The sequence below is a fragment of the Oreochromis aureus genome, linkage group 11, assembly GCF_013358895.1.
Source record: "Oreochromis aureus strain Israel breed Guangdong linkage group 11, ZZ_aureus, whole genome shotgun sequence".
In the NCBI taxonomy this organism is placed as follows: domain Eukaryota; kingdom Metazoa; phylum Chordata; class Actinopteri; order Cichliformes; family Cichlidae; genus Oreochromis; species Oreochromis aureus.
Window position 1 is genome coordinate 2,231,617 of NC_052952.1, and position 13,503 is coordinate 2,245,119.

Below are 13,503 nucleotides of genomic sequence, written 5' to 3' on the forward strand. Positions count from 1 at the left end.
ATCCCACTGGAAACTGCACCATGTCTCCATTTCCGATGTATATTCATGTCCTGTTAACAACGGCATGAGCTAATGAAGATGACAAGCCAGCAGCTTTCTCCTGGTGGTTTGCGCATGCACATTATGAAAAACCTACGGACTGATAATAAACTGATGGGAAACCAGCTGGCTCTGCTTTCACTGCTCTGAGATCATTTACGTGTGTGGAACAGCTAGCAAGAAAAATGTATCCTAACAATGAAAGGGGTGGAAAAACATTTTTATGTTGAAGAAATAAAAATGATGCAAGGTGTCTGATCACTGCAAAGGTCAATTCATTGAAGTGAATTTGAAATGGATCGGATCCATGTCAATGTGAATAATTCAGCCTGTTTATGCCAGTCTATACAAGACAAGCTACAACTTTGTGGTGCATGTGTATTTCTTTCACTTAATGCATGTATGTTGTCTTCCTGTCTATCTTGGGTCCACATACATCACAGCTCTTAGTTTTGTTGCCATTGGGTTTAGACCTGGAAACATTTTCTACGTGGCATCTGGGATGAAAGTTCAAAATAAGATTTAATGACCTGCACACAAGCAACTGCTAAATGAGCTGCACCATACTGGCAGCCATGCAGGTGCCTCATTCCTTGGGCAAGGTCATTCAGATTCACTTGATTTGACATACATATTTCTGTCCTTGCTGGCTGTCGATGGTTTAGGAGCCGACCAACGGCTGCTTTAATTCACCGGGTTGAGCAGGTGACTCTTGTGTTGAAGGATAAACCCCTCACTACAGGTGCCTGGTCTAACTCTACTGTCAATCCAATAAAGGCAAATAGCCTCATGTTCTGAATCTTCCAAATCTTCCTTTCTTCTAAGCCTCACTGAGTTTCTCTTTGCAGAAAGAATCTTTCTAGCAAAGCTTTTCGATCAAGATTACAGTGTCCTGTCCTGATAGAGCATGAAAAAATACAGATAACAGATAAGTAGTGCAGGAATGTACGAGCAGACTTAATAGAACTTAACTGAAAGAACAAGAACACGCATAGAAAGTAGGGCTGCTCAATTAATCAAATTTTAATCTAGATTACGATCTGGGTTTTCAACGATCATTAAAAATGACTGAGTCGATTATTAGCACCTCCCTCGTGCTTTACTCTCGCGCTGCTCCGTGTGGCAAATCGAGCGCACCTCTCTGCGTTTCGAACACGCGTCACAACAATTAAGAGGACCCGAGGGAAGCTCGGGAAGCTAAGCAGAAGTTGTTTGGAGAGGAGAGGATAATGGCTGCTGAAGAAAGAATGCCGCTGGTTGAAAAGAGGTGAAACGACTTCAGTGGTGTGGAAACATTATGGATTCGCGGAGTCAGACGTGGATCAAATATTGTGCAGTATTTTGAAGTTCACTAAACATGGATGTTTACAGTTTTCATTTATTTTTTATATTGCAAACATTTGCACTGTAATCAGTATTTGCACACTATTTTATATTATTTTTTGACAATCTTTAAAGCCATTATTCAATACATTGTTATTGTTAAATAAATATCGTCAAATAATCGAGATCTCAATTTCAGTGAAAATAATCGTGATTATCATTTTTGCCATAATCGAGCAGCCCTAATAGAAATACAGACAGCTCGTATAGCAGCAGTTCACACTATCGAGTGTTCTGATCTCTGTTCGTCTCTGGGGCTTTTGTCAATGAAACTGCTTCATACAGAGAATTAACAATATGTCTTTACTCCTTTTCAGATTTCCAATAGGCTTCAAAGTGCAGTGACTCTCATCTGCTATAGAATCATACTTCAACTGACTTAATTCCCACAGCCAGATCACAGGAGCCTTTTCCCCCCGATGTTTCCCCCGTAGCAGACTGTCCTCTGTCTGTCCCTTGGCCCAACCAAGTGCATCTTTTTTCAGAACATTTTGGTTGTCACCCACATATTGCTGGAATCGATCATTCTAAAGAATAACATGCAGGACAGGAAATTAACGTGCAACCACATCATCCTCAAATGTAATTCATTTTTTAAAAATACATTACAATATGAAAACCATCCATTAGACTTTTGTCTGAGTCAGAAGAATTTATATTCATTGCCGGCCGGGTTTCAAAACTGACAAAAGATCTCAAATGTCACATAAACATGCAAAACACTGCTATGACATAGACAGATGTTTTTAATAACGGGTGATAAATACCGTCTTATGATTGAGAAACACTTTGCATACAGCGCCCTAATGTTAAAGGCAGAGTTATGTCATCAAATTAGGGCTTTTTTAAACAAACCAACAATGATTTTGCTTTGAATACATTTCTGACCTGCCTACATGTGGTTAGTAGAATCAATTCATTGATTCAAAAGCTTTACATTTTGAAAAAACAAAGAAAATATATCTTTAAAAAAAGCATTGTAGACTAACATTTGGAAGATCTTTGAGAACCAGAAAAAGCTCTAAGCTCTGCTAAATCAATGCAGTAGCAACAGTTCTAAATTCAGGCCTTTCCAAAGGCGTAAGTGCCAGTGTGCAGGTCTCCTGAACTGTCACTATCGTCAGAGCCTCTGAGTGTGCCAACATCATGGACACCAACCAGTGCCATATCTGGATGAATATCCTCTTCGTCTGACTGCACCAGAGGCTCATCACTCTCCTGACTGGCCAGTTCCTCTTCTGGCTGCCAGAATACATCCTTGTTGGACAGCTGGTCGTTTGGGGGAGAGGTTTGGTTCGAAGACTCAGAAGAGCAACGTGTGAGGTCTGGACCTATTAGAGAAGACGAGTCTTATTTCACAGAGTACCCAACAAGCTTAATTTTCAATCCTTATCTGACCCCAATATTACATTTTTCCATCATTTATAGCTCCACTGTAGAGACGAGTTGTGAGTTAAAATGACCAAGTTATTGCAGTTACTGCAGAGCCTAGGGCAGGGGCAGTGTTGCCAACTCCTCAGTAAGGAAAATCGCTATTGGCTGTCCTAGAGGTCGCTAAATGGTGTCATCGCCTAATTTGCACAATTGGTCATGCTTATGTAATTGTAACCTACGTTGTAGGAGAAAGAAATAACATTGTGGAAGAGACAAAGTGAGTAAAAAAAAACACCCTAAATGCATTTAGAATATATTTAGAACTACAAATTAATTTCTTTTAGCAATTATTGTTTTGGGTTTTTTTTTTTTTGTTGTTGTTTTTTTTAAATGTCACAATTCCAAACCTCCTCCTTTATCTGGGCTTGGTATTGGCAAAAGTGACCCGAAATAGGCACTCTGACGGAGTCACACACACACAAGTAGTTTTAAACTTTGTGATCCACAAAAAGTCAAAGAAGAACCGACTGCGTTACAGTCAGGGTGGGTGCAGCAGCTTCGTCATGCACAATTCATTTGCAGTTTGGATGCATAGGGGTCAGTATCTCCTGCTCTGACAGCAGCTGGAGACGACTGCTACGTGGGGACGATCCTCCGCCTGTGAGCGCGATCCTCCGCCTGTGAGCGCTTTGGCACGGGCGAGGTGTCCACGGCAGCACCCGCTGCTTGTTGAGAGTAAGAGCGATACGTTCTCTCATGTCAAAAAGTGGTCACAAGTCTTCCCAATAACACCAGCAAAAGTCGCCAGATTTGTCGCTGGTCGCTTTTTAGAAAAAAGGTCGCTAAGGGGGTCTGAAAACTCGCTATATATAGCGACAAAGTCGCTAAGTTGGCAACACTGGGCAGGGGTCATGTTCAACATCAAAAAGACCTCCTAGATTTTTTTCTATTTTAGGGTGGAATGATTGTACAGCACACATCTTAAATGACTTGAAAGAATGAAGAGTTTTTATTTATTTTGCAGTTTTTGTAAACCTCAGAGGATCACATTTATACACATTCTTAAATATCCATACAGCTGCACTAATACACCTTCACTATTTGGTTAAATGTCCCTTAGGAAGTTATACTTAATGTTGCTATTAACAAGCTTCTGGCATAATTTTAGCAGGACATTTGACCGCTCTTCTTAACAGAATTGGTAGTATTCATTTAAATTGGCTGGTTTACTATCACAGACACAGCTTTTATGCATTTTCCAAATGTTTAAGGTCATTCCAGATGCTTTATATTCACCTTCTTTTACTCATTATAAAACCATTTAGATGTATGTTTGGGATCAATTTCCTGGGTTGTTCCTGTGCACTTACTGATATACCCTGTATGGACATTCCCACATTGGAAGAGAACAGTTCAAAGAAATCATGAAAAGTCCAAAATGACCATGACACCCATGTCCATGATGACTACATGTACACATCTGACCACAACTGTGAAATATTTTATTGTTACATTAAACAAATGCATGCTGATGTTTGGACATGGTTATATAAGTTTACCAAGCTGATTTCGTTTTGTCGGGATAAATAATACTGCTTTGTACTCTATGACAACATGTCTTGAGTTTTCTGTACAATAAGTGAGTTGAGATTACCTGATGTCAATGATGATTCAGCACTGACTTCATCTCCACTGGAGTTGAGGAAGTCATCCAAAGCCTCTTGGTCTGATATGTTAGTTAGTGTCACCTGATCCAGAGAGCAAACATCAGCACCTGCTGGCTCTGCAAAAGTAAACGTACATTCCAATTATGCAGTGTACAGTTACTGATACTTACTATATGTGGCAAACAGTGCGTCATTTCAATCAACAGGGAGTATATTTTATACACACACACACACACACACACGTATAGCAGATGAACTGTTAATAGTCATATAGTGTGTTATTCTTTTCATCATATCCTACTCCAATGTTTTTCTTAATTTTTGCTGCTGTAACTTTGCACTGTCCACTTTCTGCTGTGAAACAACCAATTTCCCACGTGTGGGACTAATAAAGGTTTATCCTATCTTAGTCTGATAGCATGTTTAAATCAGGCAGCTCACTTTCTAGTGAGTGATACCAAGTTTCTTGAGTGGTACTGGCAGCAAGGGGGGCGAAGGGTGTACTAGACCATATTTCATGGCTTTCGTAACATTCTTTATCATCCATCCATCCACTTCTGCTTGTCCTTTTCAGGGTCACGGGGGGGCTGGAGCCTATCCCAGCTGTCTCAGGGTGACAGGCGGGGTACACCCTGGACAGGTCGCCAGTCTGTCGCAGGGCTAACACACAGAGACAGAGACAACTAGTCGCACTCACATTCACTCCCACATTCACACCTATGGGCAATTTAGTGTTTCCAGTTAACCTATCCCCACTAACTGCACGTCTTCGGACTGTGGGAGGAAGCCAGAGTACCCGGGGACAACATGCAAACTCCACACAGAAAGACCCCGGCCTGATGGTGGAATTGAACTCGGGACCTTCTTGCTGTGCGGCAACAGTGCTAACCACCGTGCTGCATTCTTTATTCTTTATCATTTAAAATAAAATACATATTAATAAAGCAGCGTTAATAATTAAAAATACAAATATAAACATTTTTTGCTGACCAATAAAAATGTAAATGAGCCAGTAAAACTCTGAGGCACTGACCTGGGGCTGTTATGTTGGACACTGAATTATTATTATCATTCATGTCTTACCATTTGCATCAGAGCTAGACGCGTTACTGTAATCCGATTACTTTTTTCAAGTAACAAGTAAAGTAAGGGATTACAATTGCAAAAAAAAAAAAAGATTACTGTTACTTTCCCATAACCACGCTGAGTTGCTGCGTTACTGCGTTACTAAACCGTGATTTTGTTTGTGAGAGTGTTTCATGACGATGACGTCCGAGCGTGTGACGTCCGTGGTAACAGACGTGTGCAGATCAACAATGGATAATATGGAGTGATGGAGAGAGTACGACCATGCAGCGTTTAAAGTGTGGAAGTAATCACATTACTTTAAGTTTTAGTCTGTAAAAAGTGACACAAACATCAGCGTCCGCTGTTCACTCTGCGTGGGAAGAAAACTTCTTTCTATAGTGAAAAATTTAACTTTAAAACTGAGCGAGCAGCGAGCACGCCACCACGGGAATGTGGCACTCACAGACAAACCCCCGGATCCCCCCACTGACATGACCGCTGTGGGCAAACCTCCACCCGCCCCACTCCTGCTAAACAGGTGACAATAGATTTAAGAGCGACAGGACTCAGAGCTGCTGAGTCTTCGATTTTATTTATTTTCTACAGTTTTACTTGCATCTATTTGAAAGAGTGTAAACACAAAACATTATTGTATTTTATATGCTGGAATATGCAGAAAATCAGAGACTGTTGCATCTAATTTAATTTTTGCCTGATGCAATGTGCATAATGTTAAAAGATTAAAACTAATAAAACAAATTTTAAAAAGAGACTTTTTTTATTTGATTACATTTTATATGATGCATTATGCAGAGAAAATAGCATCGGGCTGAAAGGTACGTATTCAGGTTGTGTATCATGTTTTTAAAAAGTAACTAAGTAATGAAGTAACACATTACTTTTGAAAACAAGTAATCAGTAAAGTAACAGGATTACTTTCCTGGAAAAGTAATCACTAATTAGTAACTAATTACTATTTTCAAGTAACTTAACCAACACTGATCAGAGCACCGGGTAGTCTTAAGCAAATGTGCTCACTTTTCTTCCTTGCAGCTGCCACATACTGTTTTAAAAGTTTACAGACACCAACTCACTCATTCACTAACACACAGACACACACAGACACACACAGACACACAAAATCTACCTCATCCAGACGATATAACACTACAAATCTTTTACAATTTTATAGAACAACCACACGTGTTGGTTGATTGCTACCCAGGGCTAGTATTTAATCCTGACTATGTATTTGTCAGACAGTGATGAAGGCTGACTTTTTTAATATTCATTTGTAATCTTGTCCATTCTGGCCACTCCCAGTTAAAGTCATAACATCTTGAGACCTCTAGCTCAGCCTCCTATCTTCTTGTCAGTGTCAAACACCTCCAACCACTCCACCCTGCCTGCGTTCTCCTCCTCACCTTTCCTGTGCACTGTCTGTTGCTTTGGATGGTTGAGCCCAGGAATTTAAACTCATCTAACATCACTCCCTCTGCTCCTTGCATGTTCCCCTTTGCACCCTTCTCCATCGCATTCACACACACACGTGTTCTGTCTTTACACCGACTTTCACTCCTCGTTTCTCCAGAGCATGCATCCACCTCTCCAGACTCACTACAGATCACAATGTTGTATGCAAAAACACAATATGGATGGCCCTGCAACCTCTCAATCACCACTGCAAACAAGGGTCTGATCCCCTCACCTAGCCCTTATTTTAATTCTCTGATTTCTCAGGCCTTCAAATTAGCAGTAAATAACCATTATTTGAAAAGCCATCACATGACTCAGCTGTCTTAGGATAAGCTCCAACCTTCCTTTTCTCTCTGTAAACCAGCTAACAGATCATCTGCAGACTTATTTGAAGAGTTTCAGTCAGGTTTCAGAGCTCATCACAGCACAGAAACAGCTTTAGTGAAGGTTACAAATGAGCTTCTTATGGCCTCTGACAGTGGACTCATTAACAGACCTCAGTGCAGCTGTAGGTATTAAAGGTACTGTGATACAGTAGTCTATCACTCTGTCTTCCTCTCCTCACCCCATCTAATCATGGCAGATACAGTTCAAGTCACTTTAATTTATTTTGCACCAAATTACATCAGCAGTCGCCTCACGGCACTTTATATTGCAATGGCTGATGGCAGGAAGAGAGGACAAAGACACAGTGGAGGGGAGAAAAACAATAACTAATGACTAAATGCAGAGTGGTGTACAAATACACAGTGAGTGAAAAAAGACACACTCATCACAGCAGCATAACAGGTCACCTGGTCCAGCCCTAACTTTAGTGAACTGGAAGCTGGTTCCACACAGAATGAGGCTCTTCTTTTTAAATACTCTAGGCAACAAGTAGGCCTGCAGAGCGAGAGCGAAGTGCTCTAACAGATATGGTACTACAAGGTCATTAAGATAAGCTCTGCTCCATCTTATACATGAAGAGACGGAGTCGATGAAAAAAAGCCAATTTGGAGCAAGATATGGATTATTTTTTATTATCCTGAAGTTATTCACCATTAGAGTCATTTTCTTAGCAGATGTCTTTGTTTGGGTGTTAAAGGCTATTTATTATTTAATTGTTTATACATTTTCATATAGTTAGACAAAGTGGTGTTAACAATGTTTCATTTGACTTACCTCTGTTCTGCAGGTATCCAGTGGACAGGTATTGTTCCACATCTTGGTTAAAGGCTTCTTCATAGACTTTCTGTCGCTCTCTCAGTTTTTGCTGCATGACCAGCTCCAGCTCTGCTACTTTCTGAGCATGCTCAGAACTCAACTCCTCTACAAAACAGGAAGAAACGTAACTTAAACAACATCTGCTGGTATTTTACCTGATCACCAGGTTCACCATGTTGAGAATAACATGTAAGAAACTGGAGGATGAACACACAGAAACTCACCTTCCAGCAATTCCAACTCCCTCCTATTTAAAGAAAGGAAGATTTTCATTAATCACCCAAACATTTGCCATAAGGTCGTTCTATTTCTCTGACAGTTTAAATAATGTTGTGACGCTTCTGCTTTTTCATTTTGAATGTAATTAGTTTAATCAAACTGACAGGGGTCACGAAGATACTCAAAAATGACAACCATAAATCTAAGACAATACATTTCACTGATGCCTGCCTATTTATATATAAATTGTCTATTTTTGATGTTTATAATTACATAAAGATCATTTTATCATTTTTTAAATCAGTTTGATTTTAATATCTCACACATAAAAGTTGTTCAATAAGAAGGAAAAATAAACTGTCATACCTTTTTTTTTTCTTGTAGTTTTCTGATTGGTTGGTATGTTGCTGTTTGGCTGTCTGCTGCTCACACTGCAAACACAGCGCCTCCAGGTATACCAGTCTGCTCTCCATTTCCTCAAAGTCGCCTTCCAAATGAGCTAGAAACAATCGCACATAAACACCACAAACATCTGCATCTTGGTTCCATTTCGTCAAAAAATACTGCCTATGTGTAAATATTCAAAAAGTCAAATTCTGTTATCTTTGCTGGCCAGATAGTTTCGGTCACTTTAATATGAGCAGTGCAGGAAGAGCTGCTGGAAAATTTGAAGGCATAAACTGCATGTCCTTGGAATTACTGATATACTAAGGTGCTCACAATACAAGTTGCTTTTTAATACAATCTCTGTTAACAAGACTACGATATGCAGTCAACATATTGTTATCATCCCTTTACTAAGTTTCTCTCATTGCTTAAGTTAACAATGTAACAAATTTCCCACGTGTGGACTAATTAAGGTTTATCTTATTATTCTGTATTAACACTTAACTAAGCTTTGTAGCATAGCTGTCAGACCTTAGTGTAAAGCATTACTCAACATGGAAACTTGAGGTTTTGTGTTCCATCTTTAAAGTAGAAGCTCTGAACACTGAGGTGGCTGACATTATATTATCATCTGACCAGCTTTACTACACAGAAATGAACAGATACCTATGTTAGCAGTGATGGCATCAAGATCACTGATAAAGGCTGGCAAGCTTTGCAGTTGTTCATGCAGTTGTGTTAGTGACGTCATTTTTCTCTCCCAGTGTGCTGAGAGCATCACTATGTCACCATCCAGTGCCTAAAACAGAGGTGTGAACGTGAGTAGATCAGAGACAGTAGTAACTGTTAGGTCATCTGTGATCACCGCCGACACAAAACCACAGTCTATGTAACTGTTTGACTAACTGAATATAAACAGAGCTGATTCAGAGTTGTTGTTTTTATTTTTTAGGTTGAAGTCACTCTGTGTTGTCCTGCAACCACTTCCTTAGTTATAATCTAGACATTGCTACAAATCACTGTGTCTGCAAAGTTTTGAGCGTTAAAAATAATAAAAATACAAATACATAAACATTTATACATTTGCAAAAAGCAAACGGACTGGTTCTTATATAGCGCTACAGTACTCGACCTGCACTGGGAACGGGACAGGTTTTAATAGTGACATATAAAGGGAAAATCATAAGTAGTCAAAAATGGCCAGTTATACCCCAGACTGTAAAGGGTTAAATGCAGAGTGCCACACAGAGTGTATCGCTGTGTGTACACTTTATCAAGAAGGAAAGTTTAAAGCCTAATCTTAAAATCTGAGAGTGTCTGTCTCCTGAATCCAAACTGAGAACTAGCTCCACAGGAGAGGGGCCTGAAAGCTGACGGCTCTGCCTGCCGGTCTAATTTTAAAGAGCCTACGGACTGATTCAGGATTTAATTGGAAGCCAGTATAAGCAGAAATCTGCTCTCTCTTTCTAGCCCCTGTCACTACTTACTGCAGCATTTTGGATTAACTGAAGGCTTTTCAGGGAGTGTTTAGGACATCCTGATAATAACGACTTCTACTAGTCCAGCCTAGAAGTAATAAATGCATGAACTAGATTTTCACCAGTGTTACTGTGCAATAACAATAAAGAGCTAAAACTATAAGTCTGATTAATATGATGAATGAGAAATGTAATGAAAGATGAAAATGATAAGAATGGTTAAAATGGTTTTAAGAGTTCACAGTTGGAAATTTCAACAGACTGCAAACCAAAGTAAAGCCATCTGGTGTCCATATTTGGTTTGACATGTTTCTCAGATTTTTAGGGCCAAGTAACCTCAATCACATGTGAATTTAGAAGCAGGAAATTAGAGCAAATCCAGGTCTCTACATCTCTAAGACATTCCTGGAGTTTAACTAATTCATGTGCATCATCTGGCTTCATGGATAGATAAGATTGGGTGTCATCTGCACACCAATTAAATTGTAATGCAACGCCTATGAATAATACTGCCTAAGGGAAGCATGTATAATGTAAGCCAAACTGGTCCTAGCACTGAACTCCACAATACCTGTCATACCTACAGCGTACTCTGATCGCTCTAATAGATTATTATGGTCAACAGTATCGAACGCAGCACTGAGGTCTAGCAGGACAAGCACAGAGATGAGTCCACTGTCAGAGGCCATAAGAAGATCATTTGTAACCTTCACTAAAGCTGTTTCTGTGCTGTGATGAGCTCTGAAACCTGACTGAAACTCTTCAGATAAGCCATTCCTCTGCAGATGATCTGTTAGCTGTTTGACAACTACTCTTTCAAGGATGTTTGATATGAAAGGAAGGTTGGAGATTGGCCTATAATTAGCTAAGACTGCTGGCTGGGTGACGATGAGGAGGAAGCAACTTTGTGTAGAAAACCTGGCCTTGTTAGGAGAGACAGCATCCATCCCACTTTGGATGGCACAGCTCTCATTTCTAGAAATCTGGCCACATTTATTAAAGGCCCCAAAACGTGACTATCCAGAGTTGGGACCAGGAAGCAGAGTTGTAGTCTTAAACGCCTAACAGATCATCTTCAGATCACCTAACACACACCAATGAGTTAAACTGCAGGAATGTCTTAAAGACATAAAGACCTGAATGGCCGCTAACTTTCTGCTTCTTAATTCAGATCAAACTGAGGTTATTGTACTCGGCCCTGAAAATCTTAGAAATATGGTATCTAAGCAGATTCTTCCTCTGGATGGCATTACCTTGGCCTCCAGTAATGCTGTGAGGAACCTTGGAGTCATTTTTGACCAGGATATATCCTTCAATGCACACATTAAACAAATATGTAAGACTGCTTTCTTCCATTTGTGCAACATCTCTAAAATTAGAAATATCCTGTCTCAGAGTGACGCTGAAAAACTAGTTCATGCATTTATTACTTCCAGGCTGGACTACTGTAATTCTTTATTATCAGGATGTCCTAAAAGTTAATCCAAAATGCTGCAGCAAGAGTCCTGACAGGGACTAGAAAGAGAGAGCAGATTTCTCCTGTTTTGGCTCCAGTTTGGATTCAGGAGACGGACACTATCTCTACTTTTAAGAGACATAACTCTTAAAAGTAAATACCTTTTCTTCAGTCACTAATGAATATTAAAATGACCTAGCTTTGCATTAATGTCACAGTCGCAAACTCTATACAACTGATATTCAAGCAACCCCAGAGTTGCGCACACACATGCGAGCACACAAACAGTGGAAAAAAGAAAAGAGAAATCATACCCTCATTCAGTCCTACTGTTTTACTTACACAATAATAATTTTAAAAGAGATTAGTTTTTACTAGCTCTTAAAATTAAGTAAACGAACGATGCCCTGAGACGTGAAAGTAGATTTCTAACGAGGCAAAAACAGAGAAATACCTCGTACCTCTGCAGCCTGAGCACAGTCCTTCGTTCTTTTATGCAGCAGAAACCAACTCTCCTCATACCTACAAATAATCATTTTAACAACATCAACACAACTTTTATATCAAACCTCCTAATACACTCAATGTGTGTGTGTGTGTGTGTGTGAGTGTGTGTGTGTGTGTGTGAGAGAGAGAGGACACCTGTTCAGGACTTCCAGGCCAGCAGTGAAATGAGGAACATGCTCTTCAAACCTGGAAAACAGATGGACACAATGTTTGTCACAAATGAAGCTGCTTACTTACATTGTCAGCTAATTATGGCTAGCCATTTCTGCTAATCCTTATACTATAATGAAACAGCACTGCATGTATTGCAGTATATCCAGATACTAAGTTGAGTTTGCTGAGGAATATTAAGCCTTTTTCAGGCATAAGATAAGCAGCACAGTGATGAAGTGGTTAGTACTGTTACCTGACAGCAAAACAGGTTTCTGAACCAAGCCTACTGGTTGGCTTTGAATTAGTTGTGAAACTCCGCCTTCCACAAAAACGTGGCTGGTCACCGTTACTTAATGATTTAACAAGAGGTGACAAATACTTTCTCACACAGAGCCAGTAGTTTTGGACAGTTTTATTTGTTTTGTTTTTTTGAAGAATGAAGTGATATAAAAACACTGGCACCGGCCACAACTACCTCTCAGCCTCCCAGTAGACACACCTGTGGTATCAATTTCAAGATTTCAGGAAAGTTGTCTTCTGGCCTTGACCTTGAGGTCGAGGTCACTGAGATTTGATCTCCTCCAAGATTTTTCGTAAATCCATGTATGCTATCAATTCTCAGTATCACATTCACAAGATTTTCAGAAAACTTGACCTCTGACCTTTAGGTCACTGAGATTCAAACTACGGGTATTCCTGGTGACTAATTCTTATTTGACTAAATGAGGAAAAAAACATAGACTAACCCACTAGACTAAAACTAAGAAACACTCAGATATTAATTTCAGTTTGAGAACCGTTTAATGGAAAATGTCGAACTAATTAACTCACTAAATGATGAATCATGCCGCTTAACTTTGTGGCACCTCGCTTCACACGTTATCAACATTACACGTTATACTCCAGACAACAAATAAGAAAAACACTTAAACCAATGTTATGTATGATATAAAAACATGTTACTACTAAAATTTTTCAAATATTACTAAATTATGAAAAATTGATATGCAAAAAACGAATAAGTTGCGGCTGAAAAGTGTGGCGCATTGTGCCATGCATCATGAATGGTTGATCACTGTTCTACCACCACAAC

At 39.6% G+C, this 13,503-nt stretch overlaps 1 protein-coding gene across 2 annotated transcripts in view; it reads right to left on the reverse strand.

Annotated features, from left to right (window-relative positions):
- Positions 1-1,992: 1,992 nt before the first annotated feature.
- LOC116331599 (dysbindin-A-like) overlaps positions 1,993-13,503 on the reverse strand; it is a 13,134-nt gene continuing 1,623 nt past the window's right edge. For both annotated transcript variants that reach the window (XM_031754331.2, XM_031754332.2), the window contains exons 3-10: positions 12,393-12,443; positions 12,212-12,272; positions 9,483-9,615; positions 8,796-8,928; positions 8,435-8,457; positions 8,169-8,315; positions 4,451-4,579; positions 1,993-2,753 (exon numbers count right to left, since the gene is read on the reverse strand). In XM_031754331.2, the coding sequence (XP_031610191.1) occupies positions 2,485-2,753; positions 4,451-4,579; positions 8,169-8,315; positions 8,435-8,457; positions 8,796-8,928; positions 9,483-9,615; positions 12,212-12,272; positions 12,393-12,443 (946 nt within the window). In that variant the 3' untranslated portion in view covers positions 1,993-2,484. The remainder of the gene's footprint in view (positions 2,754-4,450; positions 4,580-8,168; positions 8,316-8,434; positions 8,458-8,795; positions 8,929-9,482; positions 9,616-12,211; positions 12,273-12,392; positions 12,444-13,503) is intronic.